The sequence below is a fragment of the Bubalus kerabau genome, chromosome 4, assembly GCF_029407905.1.
Source record: "Bubalus kerabau isolate K-KA32 ecotype Philippines breed swamp buffalo chromosome 4, PCC_UOA_SB_1v2, whole genome shotgun sequence".
NCBI lineage: Eukaryota > Metazoa > Chordata > Mammalia > Artiodactyla > Bovidae > Bubalus > Bubalus kerabau.
In genome coordinates, this window is record NC_073627.1 from 15,821,956 (window position 1) to 15,843,848 (window position 21,893).

Sequence of the window (21,893 nt, forward strand, 5' to 3'; positions counted from 1 at the left end):
AGCAAAAGCTTTACGACACTAACAAAGCTAGAGAAATACGTGCTCAATTGCATGCGTCCCCTCACCAAAATCTCTTTTGTACTGACTTGCTTCTTTGGAGCAGTTCCCTGGGCTGCAGCTCTTATTTTGCCCCAAATACAACTTCACTTCAGTCCCCCAGTTGTCTCTTTGCCACCCGAGGACTGCAGCACGCCAGGCTTTCCTGTCCATCACCAACTCCGAGAGCTTGCTCAAACTCATGTCCATCCAGTGGATGATAAAACTCAACTCTCCCTTTGTACACGTTTTTAAAAACCCAGAATGCGGATTACACCTGCAAGTAGATGCCTATGTTGTGCCCTGTGGCAAAATACCTTGGTACTGTGAACTGTTCACATTGTCTGGGGCATACCCTGTAAGTCAAAGCAAGTGAAGTCGCTCAGACGGGTCCGACCCTTTGCAACCCCATGGACCATAGCTACCAGGCTCCTTCCTCTATGGGGTTTTCCAGGCAAGAGTACTGGAGTAGGCTGCCATTTCCTTCTCCAGGGGAATCGTCCCAACCCAGGGATCAAACCTGGATTTCCTGTATTGCAGACAGACGCTTGACCGTCTGAGCCACCAGGGAAGCCTATTTTAAGGTAGTCCGCGAATACCCCTTATCAAAGTTAGTAAGCTCATGAAGCCCAAGACCGGGAGGCAATTTCAGTGGAGTACACCACGGCCCTTGAACCGTTCAAGGCCACAGCCTATTTCTCATCTCCTCTCCCTGCAGATGGCCATCCACACGGCGGTTAAATGAACCTGCGCGTCTCACAGGTCCCCATGAAAGTGACACTCGGACTCAGGGAAGTTACAAGAAATAAGCAGACTACAGGACCCCCGACGTCTTCCCCAGGCCTCTGTATACCCCGCCCCGACAGCCCAGGGCGGCCGTGTCGCTCGCGGTTAAAAGGGCCGCCGCCGCGGGGGCAGACGACCCCAGTTATGCGCGAGCACATGCTCTGGCGCTGCAGCCTGACCCCCGGCGCCACGCGCAGGCGCGGCGGGGGCTCAAAGGCAGCGCGTCGCGACAAACAACACAGGACACCAGCACTGGGATCAAACCATTTTATTGAGGGGCTTCGGGGGAAGATCGAAAAGCCGGGAGGACAATGACATCCGACGTCCTTCTCGAGCCATCTGCAAGAACAAGAGCTGTGGGTGAGGAGTGCGATGTGCCCGCAAGCCCGTCTATTCCCAGGCGCCGAGGCAGCCCGACTCAGACTCCAGTTCGCATCACCCGCGTCAGCAGTCTAACACGTGCTTTATTTGGGATGTCATCACCGCAGGCCGCCCTCCCTCCGCCCGACTCCCAGGCCCCCGACACAAAACAAACACCACCTCACCCGCCCAGCTCTTCAGCAGCTGAAAGGAAAGGAAAGGAAACTGGCCTGGTTTCTACTTAAAGAAGCAGACCGGATGTAGTTGGGCGGGCCTTACCGCTATTGACCAATTGCAAGTTAAAACTTCCTGCCACGTGACTGTAAAGTAACTCACTGATTGGCCGGGCTCGCTGAGTCCTCCAGAGTATAGAGTGGTTATATGCCAACCATAGAGATGGGTGTTAAGTAAAGGCTGTGTCCTAAATTTAGTGTCCTAATTCTTCTGATTTCTTTAATCACCTAGGTCACCGGCTTGTGAGTGGTGTATCGCTCTATAGTACACAAAACGGAACAGAACAGACAGTAGGGCGCAGGAAATGCTTAACCTGTTAGATACTCTGTTCCACGAGCTAAGCTAGGAGCTGAGGTGACGATAGTCTTGCCCCTGAATTTAAAGTAACCTGTTCTGGCAGAAAAAGCTTGCATTTGAAAGCAAGTCGATGTGCAATCAAATCCTGACTTTGTGATGAATTCGCTTCTTGACCTTGATCTCTTAGCCTTTCTGAGCCTCGATTTCTGAAAAACAGAGAAATCCAAACTAACAGTGGTGTACAAGGATTACATTAATGTCAATCGACTGACACATTCTAAGTGGTAAACAAATACGTGTGTTTGAAGTACTGGTGTGATGCGGAAGGCTTATGTGATTATATTACTTTAATAAATGCTAAAATAGAAGTAGCTTACTTCAGAGGCCGAAGGGAGAGAAGGTCTAACTTTGGGAAAGCCCAAAGTATTTCTAAGTACTGAGATCAAACTGTGAGGCAAACTGAGGCAGACACATTATTCACAAGTGGACAATAAGAATATGTCCTTGGGGTTTGATTTCGGCTTCCAAAGTAGCTCACCAGGTAAAGAATCGGAATGCTGGTTAGATCCCTGGATGGGGAAGATGCCCTGGAGGAGGAAATAGCAACCCACTCCAGTATTCCTGCCTGGAGAATTCAATGGACAGGAGCCTGGCAGGCTACAGTCCATGGGGTTACAAAGAGTTGGACACAACAGAGCACTCACACACTCTGGTTTGATATACTGGGAGAGGGAACAGAAAACACACAGGCGCAATAATCTGGTTATCATTACTTCCTTTATATGTTTTCCTTGGGAATTAATTTTCTTTTTTCTCTCAACTTAATAAGGAAAGTTTATTGTTTTCTGTAATAATGAAAGCATTTCAGCCTGTGTTTGTAGTTGAATAGGACTCTTACTTTCCTTATTTTCTACATAGTCTCAAGTTACATTTCTAAATTCTTCTTTGGTCCAAAACAATCATTATTTTGGCAAGTGTATTGTAACCTGTATATGATGTGGACTTTAAGAAAAACCCACAGTGTAAGATGTGTGCGCTGAGTTTATTCAGTGTCTTACTGGAGATTTTAGGCCAGGAGACAGAGAGCTATGAGAAACTGTTCCCAAGAAGCAAGGGAGGAGCCAAGAAATACATGAATTTTTTGCTAAAAACAAAACAAATATAGTTGAACATCAAAGATTACTGCCATTCACAAAAAACAGCCATCTCAGTGATTTTAGTGCTTTTCTATATATGGGAAAAGGCAAGAATCTGGGGGTTGTAGACATTTTTCCTTAGATGTGTATCTTAACTATCTAGGGGCCAGTATCCAAAGCAAAGAATGCTTCCTGTTTTTCTCGCTCCTGATTTCCCTCAGGTCCCCTGTCAGTGGTGGGCAACTGGAGCAGCTAATGGCTTGATCCTTGTAGAACTGGAATGGCAGGCAACATTTTTTTTTCTTGTCAATGATTATTTTCATTGCTGTTTAATAAACCTTTGTTTTTAATTTCAACATTTATTACTCTGTAGTACAGTTTCTACATTGGGAAATTAATTAGTTTTCTTTGTGACCTAAAACATGATCTATTTTTATAAATATTCCACAGATTCTTGAAATGGAGATATTTTCACTATCATGTACAGGTACTGACATGCAGCCTGCCAGTCTCCTCTGACCATGGGATTTCCCAGGCAAGAATACTGGAGTGGATTGCCATTTTCTCTTCTCCAGGGGATCTTCCTGACCTAGGGATGGAACCCGGGTCTCCTGCATTACAGGCAAATTCTTTACCATTTGAGTCACTAGGGAAGCTCTAATACGTTTTCCAACATGGTGAGTGTAAAAATGATATCTTTAATGCCAGTCATGGGCCAGATAAAGGCCCATGAAGTTAAATGGTTCTATGAAGACCTATAAGACCTTCTAGAATTAACACCCAAAAAAGAGGTCCTTTTCATTATAGGGGACTGGAATGCAAAAGTAGGGAGTCAAGAGATACCTGGAGTAACAGGCAAATTTGGCCTTGAAGTACAGGGCAAAGGCTAACAGAGTTTTGCCAAGAGAACACACTGGTCATAGCAAACACCCTCTTCCAACAACACAAGAGAAGACTCTACACATGGACATCACCAGATGGTCAATACTGAAATCAGATTGATTATATTCTTAGCAGCAAAAGATGGAGTAGCTCTATACAGTCAGAGAAAACAAGACTGGGAGCTGACTGTGGCTCAGATCATGAACTCCTTACTGCCAAATTCAGACTTAAGTTGAAGAAAGTAGCGAAAATCACTAGACCATGCAGTTCAGTTCAGTTTCTCAGTCATCTCCAACTCTTTGCGACCCTATGGACTACAGCATGCCAGGCCTCCCTGTCCATCACCAAGTCTCAGAGTTTACTCAAACTCATGTCCATTGAGTCGGTGATGCCATCCAACCATCTCATCCTCTGTCATCCCCTTCTCCTCAGGCCTTCAATTTTTCGCAGCATCAGAGTCTTTTCAAATCAGTCAGTTCTTTGCATCAGGTGGCAAAGGATTGGAGTTTCAACTTCAACATCAGTCCTTCCAATGAATATTCAGGACTGATTTCCTTTAGGATGGACTGGTTGGAACTCCTTGCAGTCCAAGGGACTCTCAAGAGTCTTCTCCAACATCACAGTTCAAAAGCATCAATTCTTCTGCGCTCAGCTTTCTTTATAGTCCAACTCTTCATCCATACATGACTACTGGAAAAACCTAGCCTTAACTAGATAGACTTGTTGGCAAAGTAATGTCTCTGTTTTTTAATATGCTGTCTATGTTGGTCATAACTTTTCTTTCAAGAAGTAAGCATCTTTTAATTTCATGGCTGCAGTCACTATGTGCAGTGATTTTGGAGCCCAAAAATATAAAGTCTGCCACTGTTTCCACTGCTTCTCCATCTATTTGCCATGAAGTGATGGACCAGATCTTAGTTTTCTGCATGTTGAGCTGTAAGCCAACTTTTTCACTCTCCTCTTTCACTTTCATCAAGAGGCTCTTTAGTTCCTCTTCACTTTCTGCCATAAGGGTGGTGTCATCTGCATATCTGAGGTTATTGATATTTCTCCCGGCAATCTTGATTCCAGCTTGTGCTTCATCCAGCCCAGCATTTCTCATGATGTACTCTGCATAGAAGTTAAATAAGCAGGGTGACAATATACAGCCTTGACGTACTCCTTTTCCTATTTGGAACCAGTCTGTTGTTCCATGTCCAGTTCTAACTGTTGTTTCTTGAGCTGCATACAGATTTCCCAGGAGGCAGGTCAGGTGGTCTGGTATTTCCAACTCTTTCAGAATTTTCCAGAGTTTATTGTGATCTACACAGTCAAAGGCTTTGGCATAGTTAATAAAGCAGAAATAGATGTTTCTAGACCATGCAGATATGACCTAAATCAAATCCCTTATGATTACACAGTGAACATGACAAATAGATTCAAGGGATTAGATCTGATAGACAGAGTGCCTGAAGAACTATAGACGGAGGTTCATGACTTTGTACAGGAGGCAGTGATCAAGACCATCCCCAAGAAAAAGAAATGTAAAAAGGCAAAATGGTTGTCTGAGGAGGCCTTACAAATAGCTGAAAAAGGAAGAGAAGCTAAAGGCAGAGAAGAAAAGGAAAGATATACCCATTTGAATGCAAAGTTTCAAAGAGCAGCAGGGAGAGATAAGATAGCCTTCCTCAGGGATCAGTGCAAAGAAATTGAAGAAAACAATACAATGGGAAAGACTAGAGATCTCTTCAAGAAAATGAGAGATATCAAGGGAACATTTCATGCAAAGATGGGCTCAATAAAGGACAGAGATGGTATGGACCTAACAGAAGCAGAAGATATTAAGAAGAGGTGGCAAGAATACACAGAAGAACTATACAGAAAAGATCTTCATGACCCAGATAACTACGATGGTGTGATCACTCACCTAGAGCCAGACATCCTGGAATGTGAAGTCAAGCGGGCCTTAGGAAGCATCACTACAAACAAAGCTAGTGGAGGTGATGGAATTCCAGTTGAGCTATTTCAAATCCTGAAAGATGATGCTGTGAAAGTGCTGCACTCAATTGCCAGCAAATTTGGAAAACTCAGCAGTGGCCACAGGACTGGAAAAGGTCAGTTTTCATTCCAATCCCAAAGAAAGGCAATGCCAAAGAATGTTCAAACTACTGCACAATTGCACTTATCTCACACGCTAGCAAAGTAATGCTCAAAATTCTCCAAGTGAGGCTTCAACAGTAAGTGAACAGTGAACATCCAGATGCTCAGGCTGTATTTAGAAAAGGCAGAGGAATTAGAGATCAAATTGCCAACATTCGCTGGATCATCGAAAAAGCAAGACAGTTCCAGAAAAACATCTGCTTTATTGACTATGCCAAAGCCTTTGACTGTGTAGATCACAATAAACTCTGGAAAATTCTGAAAGAGTTGGAAATACCAGACCACCTGACCTGCCTCCTGGGAAATCTGTATGCAGCTCAAGAAACAACAGTTAGAACTGGACATGGAACAACAGACTGGTTCCAAATAGGAAAAGGAGTACGTCAAGGCTGTATATTGTCACCCTGCTTATTTAACTTCTATGCAGAGTACATCATGAGAAATGCTGGGCTGGATGAAGCACAAACTGGAATCAAGATTGCCGGGAGAAATATCAATAACCTCAGATATGCAGATGACACCACCCTTATGGCAGAAAGTGAAGAGGAACTAAAGAGCCTCTTGATGAAAGTGAAAGAGGAGAGTGAAAAAGTTGGCTTACAGCTCAACATGCAGAAAACTAAGATCTGGTCCATCACTTCATGGCAAATAGATGGAGAAGCAGTGGAAACAGTGGCAGACTTTATATTTTTGGGCTCCAAAATCACTGCACATAGTGACTGCAGCCATGAAATTAAAAGATGCTTACTTCTTGAAAGAAAAGTTATGACCAACATAGACAGCATGTTAAAAAGCAGAGATGTTACTTTGCCAACAAAGGTTTGTCTAGTCAAAACTATGGTCTTTCCAGTAGTCATGTATGGATGTGAGAGTTGGACTATAAAGAAAGCTGAGCGCAGAAGAATTGATGCTTTTGAACTGTGATGTTGGAGAAGACTCTTGAGAGTCCCTTGGACTGCAAGGAGTTCCAACCAGTCCATCCTAAAGGAAATCAGTCCTGAATATTCATTGGAAGGACTGATGTTGAAGCTGAAACTCCAATCCTTTGGCCACCTGATGCAAAGAACTGACTGATTTGAAAAGACCCAGATGCTGGGAAAGATTGAAGACGGAAGGAGAAACGGACAACAGAGGATGAGATGGTTGGATGGCATTACCAACTTGATGGACGTGAGCTTGAGTGAGCTCTGGGCATTGGTGATGGACAGGGAAGCCTGGCATGCTGCTTTCCATGGGTCACAAAGAGTTGAACACGACTGAGTGACTGAACTGAACTGATGGGCCAGGTATGGTGTCATGTATATTGTTGATTTAGTCCTCTTAGAAATGCTGAGCTAGCATTTTAATCAGAATTTAGTGGTTGTAAGTGATGGCAACCCAACTCACACTAGCTGGTTTAAATAGGGTAGCATGTCTGACTCTTTGTAACCCCATGGACTGTAGCCTACCAGGCTCCTCTATCCATGAGGTTTCCCAGGCAAGAATACTGGAGTGGGTTGCCATTTCCTACTCCAAGGGATCTTCCCAGCCAAGGGATTGAACCTGCATCTCGAGTCTCCTGCATTGGCAGATGGATTCTTTACCACTGGTGCCACCTGAGAAAGCCCATAAATAGGGGAAAGTTTAGTTAAACAGGGGAAGACAAGCTGTGCAGGCTGATCTCAAGGCAACTAGAGGCAGAACTTAAGTTTGTCCAGGACTCCTTTACCACATATGTGCTTCTCTTTATTTGTCAGGTTTTTTTTTTTAATTTTGAAATGGCTTTCATTACAGATGGAGGCAGCTCCTGGGCCTCACACTCCTGGCTTTGCCAGTAGAAAGGAAATGAGTCCTTTTTGTGGCTCTAGTTGGGGCCAGATCGGATACAAGCATACCCATGGGTCAAATAAAGGTGTCAGATGGGTAGCTGTTTTGGTCAACTATTACTGCATAACAAATAACTCCATAATTCAGTGGTATTACACAACAGTCCTTTTATTATCTCTCGCAATTCTGTGGGTTAACTAGCCTTGTTAACTGAAAACAGTTTGCCTCTTTTATCTTTTGCCTCAAGCCCAAAGACACAGCCAAGCCAAAGATTGGGAGAAGGAAGGATTTATTACTTGCAGGAAGTAAGGAGAATGCCTTTTCATACTGTTCATGGGGTTCTCAAGGCAAGAACACTGAAGTGGTTTGCCATTCCCTTCTCCAGTGAGATGTGAGAGTTGGACTATAAAGAAAGCTGAGCGCTGAAGAATTGATGCTTTTGAACTGTGGTGTTGGAGAAGATTCTTGAGAGTCCCTTGGACTGCAAGGAGATCAAAGCAGTCAATCCTAAAGGAAATCAGTCCAGAATATTCATTGGAAGGACTGATGCTGAAGCTGAGATTCCGATACTTTGGCCACCTGATTCAAAGAACTGACTCATTGGAAAAGACCCTGATTCTGGGAAAGATTGAAGGCAGGAGAAGGGGATGGCAGAGGATGAGATGGTTGTATGGCATCACTGACTCTGATGGACATGAGTTTGAGCAAGCTCCGGGAATTGGTGATAGACGGGAAGGCCTGGCGTGCTGTAGTCCATGGGGTCTCAAAGAGTGGGACACAAGTGAGCAACTGAACTGATCTGAACTGAAGGAGAATGCCAGGGATATTTCACAAAGCAGTGTCTCCCCAAACAGCAAAATTAGGGAAGTTTTAAGCTAAGGGAATATTCATATTCATGAAGGGGCTGGGGCTGTGTGTATTCATGAAGGGATTTGAGTAAAGGAGAATTCAGCACAGAATTGGGGCAGTGTTTGATAGCGTCCAAACTTCAGTTGCTTGAAGTCACAGAGGTCAGAAAAATATCAACATCATTCTTTATGTTCAGACCAGTCTGGGGTCTTAGCCATCCTCCACCTAGGAGGGGGCCTTAGTTCCTGTAGAACAACTCCAAGGCCATACCAGCTTATTATGTATATCCCTTAAGGAGGTACTTGGACTCTTTTACTGCTGAACTATTAAATATATATATATATATATATATATATATATATATATATATATATTGAAGTGTAGTTGACTTACAATGTTTCAGGTGCAGAGCAAGATGATTCAGTTGTACAAATACGCATATATTATTTTTGAAATTATTTTCCATTTTAGGTTATTACTCACTGAATTATTTTTTCCTGATATTGTCCTTTCTTCCTGCATCCCCTCACTTTCGTTGTGTGTGTGTGCTTAGATGCTCAGTCGTGTCCAAGTCTTCACAACACTATGGACTGTAGCCCACCAGGGTCCTCTGTCCATGGGATTCTCCAGGCAAGAATACTGGAGTGAGTTACCATTTCCTTCCCCAGGGGATCTTTCCAACCCAGAGATTGAACCGTGGTCTCCTGCATAGCAGGCAGATTCTTTACCATCTGAGCCACCAGGGGATGCCCTCGATGGTATTTGTTAAAAGAATGCATGAATAAATGAGTGAATGAGTGGTAACCTTGCAAGGTCAAAGATGAAGTCACCCTCAAAATGAAAAGGATGAAATTATAAAGTTTTTTCTGCTCTAAAATTTGGTTCTACCTGTGAATGAGCTCTCTTACAAAAAAAGGAGAAAGAGAGAGAATAGGTAAGGTTTATATCTTGAGCCTTAAGAAACACAGTCCGGAAGGAGGAAAAAGAGTAGATAGACAACAGGAAAACTAGAAAATAGTACTCTCCAAGGGGGAAAAGTTCAAGATAAAAGGACTGTTAACATACCTGGGGGAATTCCGTAGTGGCCTAGTGGTTAGTCTTACTGCTGAGGGCCCTGGTTCAATCCCTGGTTGGGGAACTGAAATCCCACAAACCTCATGGCCCGGCCAAAAACAAATGAAAAACGAGACAGGGCCAGAGTGAAAACGATGAAGCAAGCCCGCTGGAATTATATCGGAGGAAGAATGTTTATGAGCTGCTTGAGAGTACTTTCCAGAGAGTTCTGTGAAAATCAGCCAGACTCCAGGGGATTATGAGGCATTGGAGGCACTACGAGAGGATGGCCGTTTCCATGTTGGCGCTGAAGCAGCCCTTTGAGAATATTAATATACTCTTTGACCATCTGATGCGAAGAGCCCACTCACTGGCAAAGACCCTGATGCTGGGAATGACTGAAGGCGGGAGAAGGGGACGACAGAAGGTGAGACCGTTGGATGGCGTCACCGACTCAGTGGACATGAGTTTGAGCAAGCTCCGGGAGACGGTGAAGGACAGGGAGGCCTGGTGCACTGCAGTCCATGTGGCCGCGAAGAGTGGAGACAGCCGAGCGACTGAACTACCACACTGGTACCACTATGGGTGCTTCACCATGGTGGCATATAGACTCAGCACAAATGGGTGTTTCATATAATGCAACCTCTCAGAGGCAAGTGAACAAATAATCAGTCAGGACTGGCCTGAGCTCCCTCCTGGGGCAGAAACCCCACGGGAAAGTCCACTCTTCTCTCGCACGTGGCTGCTCGGTGACTTTTGTGGGTTGTGCTTTTGCACAACCAACCCCCAGTTGAGAGACTTACATGTTATTGGAGGCCATGCCCTTTATCATCACATATTTGTACAAACTTCTGGTTGTTAATAGTATTCCAGGGACGTGCCAGCCTGGGCTCCTGCTTAACCACCTTTAGGGGCCACACAATGGGGACTTCGTCACAACGCTGGGGGCCGGGCAAGAATAACAGCCGGTGAAGGTGGAACACTGCAGCAGTCCTGTTGATAGCTGAGTTCTTTTCTTTCTTCCTTTTTTAAAAATAATATTCTTTTTTGTTATTGTTGTGATGGGACTTGCCTGGGGGTCCAGTGGCTAAGAATCCATCTTCCAATATAGGGAACTTGGGTTTGATCCTTGGTTGGAAACTAAGATCTCACATGCCTTACAGTGCAGCCAAGAAAAAAAAAATCTGGGTTGTGCCTCTTACTAGCTGTGTGTTACCCACCTGGCTGTTAATCTTTTAAAATTCCAACGCATCATCTGTAAAATGGGGCCAAAAACACTACCTTGTAGAACTGCCGATAACATGAGCTGGTCCTGTAACGCGTGCGTTTTTTGCACATTTTTTATAATAGCCAACAGCCAACAAATATTGACTATGGATAAGAAAGAATTATTTTTGCGGTGCAAGAAAAGCACACGGTAGACTGGACTTTGTGGTAAAGAGGAGTGCTTTTAGAGGAAGTTCACCATCATTTCAAATCCCAGAACAGGAAGAACCAAAGTAAGAACCTTACTACCAAACTGCTCAGTGACAGCAGCTTTGAAAAAATTTCCCATTTAGCTTGCTACCAGAGAGTCTTGCTTCATCGTTTTATTTATCCCTTAACTACCCCCCAACATCTGCTGAAAGTGCAAGTATGTTTGGGAGCAGAAGCAGCATGAAAATTACTAAAAAAAAAAAAAAAGAGTGGGTTTATTCTGATCAAGACACTGTTCCTTTGATATGGTACTGGAGCTTCCAACCGTGACTTCCCTTTCTGGTTTTACCAGATTTTCCTTTCAAGTCTCCTTCAAAAGGAACTAATCTCTCACTAAAGAGCTGTCTGCAAACTAACCTCATAATCATTTTTAAATGAAATTTTGGAGGGTCTCAAATAGAATTGAGACAGGCACAAACTTTTGCAGGCTGAGTCGTAATTTCTTCCACTAGAGGGCGAAATTTGCTAAAATAAATAAAATGAATTACTGGCCGGAGGAATTAACACCGGACATTAGGAGTGAGCTGGATTCCAGGATCTTGGCTGCCCTTCTCAACTGCAGAAACTGGAAAACACACAGTCTCCACCCCACAGGGCTCCACCCCAGAAGATTCTGAATCAGTGGGGGGGAATAAGGCATAAAAAGGTGTTGGAAATCTATTTTTGAAAACCTCTCCAAGTTTGGGAACCACTGATTTAGAGAGAAGTGAAGATTTTAACTCAGTTTCTCCCACCACTAGCTCTCCCCTGCTGATATATTCAGGTCCTGCTTGCTCCAATTTTTGTTGAAAATATATTTATTAATTTATTTGGCTGCAAAAGGCCTTCACTGTGGCATGTAGGGTCTTCAGTGCATCATGAGCCTTGCGGCATGTGGACTGTCTAGTCGTGGCCCACCGGCTTAGTTGCTCTGCAACATGTGGGATCTTAGTTCCCCTATCAGGGATTGAACCCATGTTCCCTGTACTGCAAGGCAGCTTCTTTAACCATTGGACCGCCAGGGAAGTCACATGTTGAACATATATTTTAACCTTGGTGGAAAAAGAGGGCTTATCTTTACCCTAAAACCATGACCTTTGCTTTAGGTAGAGGATGCTATTTAATACAACTTCCAGAAAGGTCATTTACTGACCATTTTCCGGTCTTTTCTATGGTCAGGTCCACTTCAAAGGCACCCTATAGAAGTATTTCCATTTCTGTCTGTGTTTATCAGTGATGCCAGCTTTTGCTTTATCACAAGCAAAAAACTCTCTAAAACAATACTTGACTATTAAACAAGACTGTGGGCAATGCTGCCATAAATAAAACCAGCACTTATCAGTATGAGTTGCCAATCAAGTGGAGACATGTACAAGACATATGGACTGATTAAGTGTAAGAAAAATTGAACTGGTGCATAAGAAATTCGGATTACCTAAAACAGTGCAATTATGGCCTGGAGATTTGGTTCAAACAAGTACAAAATAAATATACCTACCTGGACCCTTCTCCTTGGAACGGATTTTTTTCTTTATTAAATCTTTAAAATTGATTTATGAGTCAGATTGAGGTAAGCATTCCCCTTTGTGTTTTATCTGCTGTGCTTACAGGGTCACAGTGACATTTTGAATTGTCAAAGGGCTTCCAGAGTTCCAGCACAGAAAGTTCCCCTCCTGGATTTACTCTATTAGAGTAAAAAAGCACCAGAGAAGGGATGTGAAAGCAGCATTATCCAGTCAAGCTTCTCGTTTAACTCAACCCTGTGGTCTTACACTGGGAAGCCCAGTGTGGGAAGCCCAGTGTGGGAGGCCAGGTGTGGCCTTATACATCCTGTGGTGCTCTTGCAAGCTGGACAGATAATCATTAGAGCTCCTCCCACTTTCCATGGGCTCCTTCCACTCTCGGTGGGCTCCTCCCTGGCCACTTGGACACCCTGGCTCCAGGAATGATGGAGCTTCTGTTCCTGCACATCTCTTCCCAATCCCAAACCTCCCCATCTGCATTTTGACATGCAGATAACACTTTTCAAAAATGTGTCTACTCTGTGTTCTAGTGTGTCTAGTAACAGACACACTAAAATGTGTCTAGTTACCAAGATTGGTCCTCCCCTTAAACTGAGGTGTTGGATTCTCCAGGGTGAGTAGAGTTTAGTCCCTTGACTGTGACTCAGGCATATGAGGTTGAGAATGGGGAATCAGTTCAGTTCAGTTCAGTTCAGTCGCTCAGTCGTGTCTGACTCTTTGCGACCCCATGAATCACAGCATGCCCTTATGGCAGAAAGTGAAGAGGAATGGGGAATATTGTTGGTGAATTTTGTTGATGGGATTTTAGTTTACTATGAGCATTTCCTTTTTTTTTCCCCCCCAATATTTATTTATTTGGCTACACCAGGTCTTAGTTGCAGATCTTTGATCTTCGATCTTTGTTGTAGCATGCAGGATCTTTATTTGCTACATGCAAATTCTTAGTTGCAGAACGTGGGATCTGGTTCCCTGACCAGGGATCGAACCCAAGCCCCCTGCATCGGGAGCATGGAGTCTTAGCCCCTGGACCACCAAGGAAGTCCTGTCTGCATTTCTGTCTGCTGTACCGAGATAAGATTGGCTCACATATATCCAGACCAGACATCTGGTCAGTCATCCACTACTTTTTTTTTTTAATTGAAGTAAACTCCAGGAGATAGTGAAGGACAGGGAAGCCTGGTGTGCTGCAGTCCATGGGTCACAAAGAGTTGGACATGACTGAGTGACTGAACAACAATAATTGAAGTACAGTTGATTTACAGTGTTGTGTTAGTTTTAGGTGTACAGCACAGTGATTCATATGTGTGTGTGTGTACTTCAGATTCTTTTCCATTATAGGTTATTACAAGATATTGAACACAATCCCGACTACTTCTTTGTTTTCCCTAGCATTGCTTATTTCCCCTAAACCCTGAAAAATCTTGGACTGTCATATGAACAAGTCAAGAAAAATTAGAGAAGTTGCTATCCTTGTTTTCTTCTTCTCCTAGAATATAGGAATGTGCTTCCAACCTCTCTCTTGTCACAGTGTCCTTTCTCCCAGTTTTCACCTATATAAGTGGAGGGCAGCATGGGACTCAGTGACCAAACAGCTTCCAGGCTCTTTAAATGAGGTTAAGAGCCCATAGCCTTCAAATGAACCTTGTACTAGTCCTCAACAAACCCACTCTCTCCAAGCTTGACACATGTCAAGCTTCACAAGGTCATATCTACAAATGCCACATAAACACACATGACACCAGCAGCCAAAAATGGTTTCCTTGTTTGTAATTTTTGGCCAATGACTTGGCCATGGTTATACCAAAGGGAATAGGTGGGTGTTGGATATGATTTGAAGGGGAATTCCTGAAGGCAAAGAAAGGGAAGAAAGGGACCTTTGGGTTAACTGAGACGCAACTGGAGGACACCGGGGATGCGAACTCAGTGATAGCCACGCACAGAGCAGAAACGCCCGGTTTGCAGGAATCCCTCCCAGCTGCCTGCCTTCGCTCAGAAGATCACCGACGATCCCACCACGGCGGGGCTCTGGACTCAAGGCACCGCCTGTCTCCTGGCCTTTCCTGATCCAGCCTGACGCAGAGGGTCCCTAGGCGGGGGTCATTGGGACCGCCTGGGGCAGGGAATGCGCCCACGTGGCCGGGTTACTGGCCTCCACTTGCCTCAGACAAGTTCTTTGCCTCGATCACTCAGCTCCCCTAGATGCCGGACGCAGAGGCCTGGTCCTCTTCTCCGGCGGCCGCGGCCAAGGGACCCAAGGCCGGCTGGAGGCCTTTGGCACCGCCTATAACCCCGCCCCTCCAGCGACAACCCCGCCCAGACCAGCCCAATCCCCGCCCCGAGCCAGGGCCCCGCCCAATCCCAGGCCCGCCTCTAGGTCGGCCCCGCCTCCGGCCCCTCCCCGACCGGAAGAAGCGCCGGCGCCCGGCACTTATAGGGCCGGGAATGGGGGTGCCGCCACCGCCTAGTCAGCGCTGCGTCCCCTGAGTCCCGGCCGCCGCGGTTCTGTCGTCGCGACGCCCCCGCCCCGTCCTCTGCCCGTCTGCCCGCACCGCCCCCCTGGAGCCGGCCGGCCGGCCAGGAGCCAGGCCGAGTCCTCGCCATGCTTGTCCGATTGCTGCTGCTGCTGCTGGCATTGCTGTTGCCCGGCCCCGGGGTGAGTGACCGGGAAGCTTGAGGTGGGGGACAGCGCGGCACGGGCTGGGGTCCGAGCCGGGAACGCGGCGGCTTGCGGCGGCGGCGGCCCCAGGCTTCGTGCGTCCGCCGGGGCGGAGGCGACGCTGGGCGGGGAGAGGCGGCCTCCTGACCGGCCGGAGTGGCGGCTACGGCCGGCCCCGCCGAGGTGTCCGCCACCCAGGGGCCTCGCGGGCCGGCGCGGCTGTCACGAGCAGCGCCTCCCGGGCCGCGTGCTCTCCGACGCAACTTTGTGTCGCCCTGGCGGCACCTCAGGGTGTCCAGAAGGCCCGGGGCCCTTGGGAGGCCGTCCCACCTGTCGGACCCTTTCCACAGGTGGGAGCCGACTTGGCCTGGCGGTGACCGCGGAGGGAGGGCAGGAAGGGCCCTGTGACCAAGGGGAAGGGAATGTCTTGCGTTTATAATCCTCGCTTGAACTTTCCAAAATGCGATAACTTTGGGAAACAAATGCCACTGAAAGTGGCTAAGCATTCTTTCCCCAAGAGTTTGATTCTGCTTACCTGCCTTGCAGGTTTCTTGGTATTGGAGGCAGCGGGCTTCCTTTGGGGGCAGCAAGACTTCCTTAAGCAGGTTAAGCGGTGGGAATGGGACTCGTTTTTAAAGACCCCATATGGGACAGCGGTGAAGCCGCTCCTTAATTTTAAACGACTGTCTCCTGGTGGGAGAAAACCGCGGGGCTGTCTGAAACGTCTTTTCATCTTTTTTTTCCTTTTTCTCTGTAGAGAAGAGCCTGGTTTACATTTATTTAACGATTTCAGGCCTTCTCTCAGGCTGTGGACTCGGACACCTTGGCTGGGAGGACATTTTGTGGACAAACTCGGCTTTTTTTTCTTCCTCCTTCTGGTTGAAAGAACCTAATTTAGGGTTGTTGTTTTTTTTTAATGTATTGTTCAGGATGTGGGCATGGCACACTGGAGCAGGTTCTATTTAATGACCTCCACTGTGTACTCTTTAATATGGTGTATCAGGTACTAGGTGTTCAGATGAAGAATGGATGTGTGTGTCCCTGAGTGCCATAGCGTGAACTCTTTGGAGGTTACGCATTTTAGGTAAATACTAGTCTGTGCTCTTGGGGTAGGTAACAAGAATTTGGAAATAGCTGAAGAAGTAGGAGGCCACTTTTTTTCAAATTCAAGTTCTTTTTTTTTTTTTAAAGGAAAATTTGTACACACTCCACAAAAGTCATGTAAGTTTTCCTTCTAGTTGAGGGGAAAAAAATCCACTTTCTCAACAGGAGTCAGGTTTTGAACTTGAACATTTCATCTTGGATTGGTTAATTGGTGCCTTGCATCCGTTCACAAAAAAGAGTGTAAAGAGAATGACCAAAATGTATGACATGGGAACCAATCATTTCATATCATCATTGTGTATATGGTTTTCTTTGCCACCTCTTTTCATTTATTGTTCTGTCACTGGACTCTAGTGTTTCAGTTATTGAATAACTTTGGCTAAAGAACCAAAAATAACTGTAGCCTTTAACTGGGACTATAGTTTCAGTTCATGTAAATATTTCGAAGTTGTATTTAGAATCCAAAATTCCCAGAGTTCTTGGTAAAAGAGTTCAGACCCTTATCAAAAGGTTATGTTTGAGTGTAACAGCTCTTTAGGGAAAAGGTCAGAATTGCACTCCCAGAATTACCTACCAGTAAAAATTTCCATCCCCAAACATAGTGGGAATTGTTATTTTTTAAAATCTTTTTTTCCTTTCATTAACTCTTGGCTGTGCTGGGTCTTCGTTGCTGTGCCTGAGCTTCTCATTGCAGTGGCTTCTCTTGTTGCGGAGCGCTGGCTCAGTAGCCGCGGCACACGGGCTTAGCTGCTCTGTGGCATGTGGGATCTTCCCAGACCAGGATCGAACCCGTGTTCCCTGCATCAGCAGGTGGACTCTTATCCACCACACCAGCAGAGAATCCGGGAATTATTATTTTGAAGTTCTAAATGCAGAGTTTGCAGTTAAACTAGGCTGCAGTGATGTTGCATGCAGAGTGTAGTGGCTGTAAAATCAGACAAACCTGAGTGCTTTCTGGTCCCTTGGTAGCTGTATCCTCAGAGTCTTTGAGACCCTCTTTCCTGATCTGTGAAATGGGGACAGCTGACACACTTACATGTGTGAAGAGACCTGGCACATCACATTAGATAATAATGTAAATTCTTCTTGCCATCCCATCCCCCAGAAGGTGTTTTTTACTCGTAAGTCATCATTTTTAAATGTTATACAATGCCTGGGCAGGGGATATTTTTTTGATGCTGTTTCTTTTTGATTGATGAAGTAACTAGTGCAGCGGAGGCAATATTGTGATTCTCCTTCAGTGTGTGTCTTAGCCAGACATCCACAAGCCAAGACTCTAGGCTACTGGACCTCAAATGCAGTTACGTCAGTGTTTCTAAGCACCCAAGCCTGTCTTGTTAATCCAGAAGGTGCTTTATCCAGTCAGTGAGTTTCCTCCTCCTCCCTGGACCTGGGTCTCGTGCCTGATGTTGGTTTGTGGTGCATCGTTGCCGTCACATCATCGCTGCCCTGGCCCTCACTGCGCCACTTTTGGGTATCACCTCTCTCAAGTACCAAAGAGATCTGCGGAATGCGAGGCAGGGCACTTCTTCAGGGTACTTTAGGATATGCGATCTCTTTTATTGAGCTGATGTTTGGGTTTTAGAGGGGACTAAACAAGGTCCCGGAGAAGTGTCCACAAAAACACACTGAGACGTTAAGTTTTACCTAGAAATGGCCTTGCTTCTCATTTATTCTGATACTTATTACCTGCATGAATTATCCTCATAGGAGGTCTCGAGTATATATGCTATGAAGGAGAGTGTTTCCTGAAGCTCACGTTCAAGACTGCTGATCGTGAAATTAGACTGTAGTGAGCAATTCGTCTGTTTTGTTTTTTTAACTTGCATGCCCACATGGCTCTCCACAGTGATACAACTTCTAAATTCACAAGAGAAAATGTGTATGAGAGTGATTCTTGCATAAGTTTGATGGTAAACCATATTCCTGAATATAAAAGCCAGTGAGCCACATAAAGGTTTCCTCCAGTCTGAGCCGAATAGTACCACCTGCATGGGCCTCTTGGGAATTTTTGCCTGCCTTTGATGGCAACTCTGTTTTCCAGGTTGAATACTCATAGGATAACTATTTCAGTTTCATTGGAAACCTCTTTGGTTTGGGGAATCCACAGTAATATTTAGGTTTAATACTGTGTGTGTTTGATCATGATCAAATGTTTTCCCTAAAGAGATGATATAGGGGAGAAAAGCCTAATGTATCATTTTGATGGATTCCGTTTTTATTATGCACGCATAACTCGGGGCCCGTAACCTAGCAATATGATTAGAGTGTGATGCTGGCTTAAAAAACAGGGACAGTGAATCATAGTCTTTGAATAATAAACATGCTGGTTGGCTGTATTTCTCAGGGGCTGGGGATTTTTTTCCCCCCTTATTTTTTCTTTACCTATATTCCATGTTTGGTTTCAGAGTTTGCTGCCTCAGAGCAGCAAGCGTTTAGAGATATTTAAATGAGTGGGTGCACCAGGACACATGTGGACTGGGAAAAGTAGAACTTGAGACCCGCCCTCCCCTCAAACACCAAACAAAGTCCCAAGGTCCTTGCATACATGACTTCTAAAAATTTTCACTTTTACACAGGCTCTGCATCACTTCTGATTATCTTACGATCTTTGTTCACGTACAAACACACAGCAAGTCGAACAGTATAAAAGAGGGTTCTGTATTTTTGTTCAGTTGTTGTTTTTTTTTCCCCACAAAACGTCTCCTGTGACCTGTTAGGAAATATTCTGAGTGCACCACTGCGTCTGTCGCTTTCAGCAGCACCTTAGTAAGCCACCATCCACGCAGAGAGCATTTGAGCCTTCCGTGTCAGCCTCAGGGTAGGGACGGGGGTCAAAACTGACCAAGGCTAACGTGGTAACAAGCCATGCTTTGCCTAGTGGTCACCCTACTGGGGTCATATGGGTTGTTTCCAGTTATTCCACTATTGTAAGAAAGGTAGATTTCCTTTTCTTCAAATCCTTTGTGTTTGGTGCTTTCTGTATAATAACATGGGAAGATTTGAGAAAACCTCTCAAGTAATCATATTTATGGTAGAAAGAAGAGTTAGAAAATCTAGTCTAAATTTAAAAAATAAACACAATAAACCTATAATTCTATTACCCAAACATTACTTCTGTTAACTTTTTAACATCTTTCAGTTCAGCTCAGCAGTGTCTGACTCTTTGTGACCCCATGGACTGCAGCACGCCAGGCTTCCCCGTCCATCACCAACTCCTGGAGCTTGCTCAAAGTCAGGTCCATCAAGTCAGTGATGCCATCCAACCGTCTATGTCGTCCCTTTGAGCTGTAACTCACATATCATAAAATTGACTTGTTTAAAGTATACAATTCTGATTTTTAGTGTATTCACAGGATTGTGCAGCCATCACCACAGTCAGTTTTATGTTATTTTCATCATTCCCAGAAGAAACTCCATACCTGTTAACTGTCACTCCCCATATCCCCCAAACCTCCCAGCCCCCAGTAACCACTGATCTCCATTTGTCTCTATAGATTTGCCAGTTCTGGACATTCCATATTAATAGAATCATTCCACATGTGGTCTTTCATGTCTGGCTTCTTTCACTTCATGTAACATTTTCAGGGTTCATCCATCTTATGGCCTGTATCAGTGCCTTTTTTCCTTTTTATTGATGAATGATATTCCGTTAGGACTTCCCTAGTGGCTCAGTGGTAAGGTATCCACCTGCAGTGCAGCATATGTGTTTGATCCCTTGGTGGGGAAGATCCTCTGGAGAAGGAAATAGCAACTCACTCCAGCCGGGCTACAGTCCACGGGGTAGAAAAGAGTCAGACAGGACTTGGTGACTAAACAACAATATTTCGTTATGTGGATATACCCCATTTTGTACATCAATTCTTCATTTGATGGACACAGGTTTTTCCCCCTTTTTGGCTATTATGAATAATGCTGCTGTGAATGTTTAGGTACAAATTTTTGAATGGCCGTGTATATTTTATTTTTCTTGGGTATATACTGAAGAGTGGGATTTCTAGGTCATGTTGTAACTTTCTGTCTAACCTTTTGAGGAACTGGCAAACCATTTGCCAAAGCAACTGCACTATTTTAACCTTCCCACCTGCAGTTTAGGAGGGCTTCAGTTTCTCACCAACGCTTAATATCTTTTTTGGTTTTTTTTGGTTTTTAAATTACAGTTGTTCTAGTGGGTGTGAAGTCGTATCTCCTTATGGTTTTGGTTTGCATTTCTCTGATGACTAGTCTATTAATATCTTGATATATGTCCTTCTGGACATTTTTATGTGCTCACTTTGCATAAATTATGCTTTTCTTCCCCAAATTGGAATATACCGTAGGTCTTACTGGGTCAGTAAATTTAATTCTATAACATTATTCTCACTGGCTGCTTCCCTTTATACAGCTCACTGTAATACTTCTCTGAATGGGTATACCGTAATTTGACCACTCAACCATTTAGATATTCAGGCTGCTTTTAATTTTCATTACTATGAACAGTTGTGATAAACCTTACTGCTAAACTCCAGAGCCCATCTTAACTGCTTAATTATTACCTTGGGATAAATTTCTAGACTGGAATTTGCTGGTCATATGTATTCTTTAAGAGCTCGCTCCTCCAGCCCCCGAGCAATAGTAGATGTCTTAAAAAGCACAAACCAACTTTAAATTGGTTTCATGATAGCCATTTTAAAGTAAGCTTTAAAGTGTTTCCTTTTAGCAGGGTGGATTTAAAGTCTGAAAACGGAATGTGTAGGTTTTATTTTGCTTGTATTTCGAAGACCTGAATAACCACAGCAGTTTCTTCATGATGCCCTGTGTACCTACAAACCTATCGAGAAATGTTAATTAATATAGGTCCTTTGGTCTGCCATGGTTTCAGATCAGCTTTCTAGCAGATGTGGCTTCAGAAATACCTCGGCATTATTCTTTGAGTTTGATTTTATGGGTAGCCCGCCCTCTACAGAAAAGATTGTCGCTGTTTGTTTTTTTTTCTTTGCTGTGCCACAAGGCTTGCAGGATCTTAGTTCCCTGACCAGGGATTAAACCCTGGCCGCGGCAGTGGAGGCATGGAGTCCTTCACTGGACTGCCAGGGAATTCCCACGATTCTTTTGATAGTTGATTAGGAGGCCATTTAAAATTTCGACTCAAAACTGTTTATAAATCAAAAATTGATGCATTGTTTGTCTCTTTTGGAGGTCAAGTTCTTAAACCATTAGCTTGTCCATACAGCTGTTTTTCCTAGGAAAATTAATGTACCACTTGACAATAGAGTGAAATATTTGTTTTGTTTTTTCCACAAACGTACCTGAACTTTTTCATCCAAGAAAATGTCATGTTTTTCAAAATCATCACCCCTTCAGGGTCAATGTTCATGTCAAACAAATCAGTCTTTTTTTAAACTTTTTTTTTTAGTGTCATTTAATAATTCAACTTTAAAATGAAAAAAGGAGCCCTGAAAAAGCAAGTATTTTTTTTTTTTATTCTTAAGCTGTTTATTCTTACACAACTTAAAACATTTCCCAATTTTTCCCAGTCTCTGCTTGAATATAGCTTTGACATGGCCCACACTGAAGTTTTGATCAAAACTGTTATTA

The 21,893-nt window shown here is 44.4% G+C and overlaps 1 protein-coding gene, 1 long non-coding RNA gene and 2 other non-coding genes across 4 annotated transcripts in view; 1 reads left to right on the forward strand and 3 right to left on the reverse strand.

Moving 5' to 3' along the window:
* Nucleotides 1–903: 903 nt before the first annotated feature.
* LOC129648833 (uncharacterized) lies at nt 904–1,749 on the reverse strand. The gene is made up of 2 exons (XR_008712892.1): nt 1,368–1,749; nt 904–1,161 (listed from the first exon to the last, which is right to left on the reverse strand). It is a non-coding gene; the product is annotated as an uncharacterized LOC129648833 (long non-coding RNA).
* LOC129651957 (small nucleolar RNA SNORA76) lies at nt 913–1,045 on the reverse strand. The gene has a single exon (XR_008714446.1). It is a non-coding gene; the product is annotated as a small nucleolar RNA SNORA76 (small nucleolar RNA).
* LOC129651932 (small nucleolar RNA SNORD104) lies at nt 1,239–1,308 on the reverse strand. The gene has a single exon (XR_008714424.1). It is a non-coding gene; the product is annotated as a small nucleolar RNA SNORD104 (small nucleolar RNA).
* Nucleotides 1,750–14,948: 13,199 nt separating the features above from the next.
* Nucleotides 14,949–21,893, forward strand: part of ERN1 (endoplasmic reticulum to nucleus signaling 1) — an 83,063-nt gene continuing 76,118 nt past the window's right edge. The window contains exon 1 of the mRNA XM_055575515.1: nt 14,949–15,209. Within this exon, the coding sequence (XP_055431490.1) occupies nt 15,156–15,209 (54 nt within the window). The 5' untranslated portion in view covers nt 14,949–15,155. The remainder of the gene's footprint in view (nt 15,210–21,893) is intronic.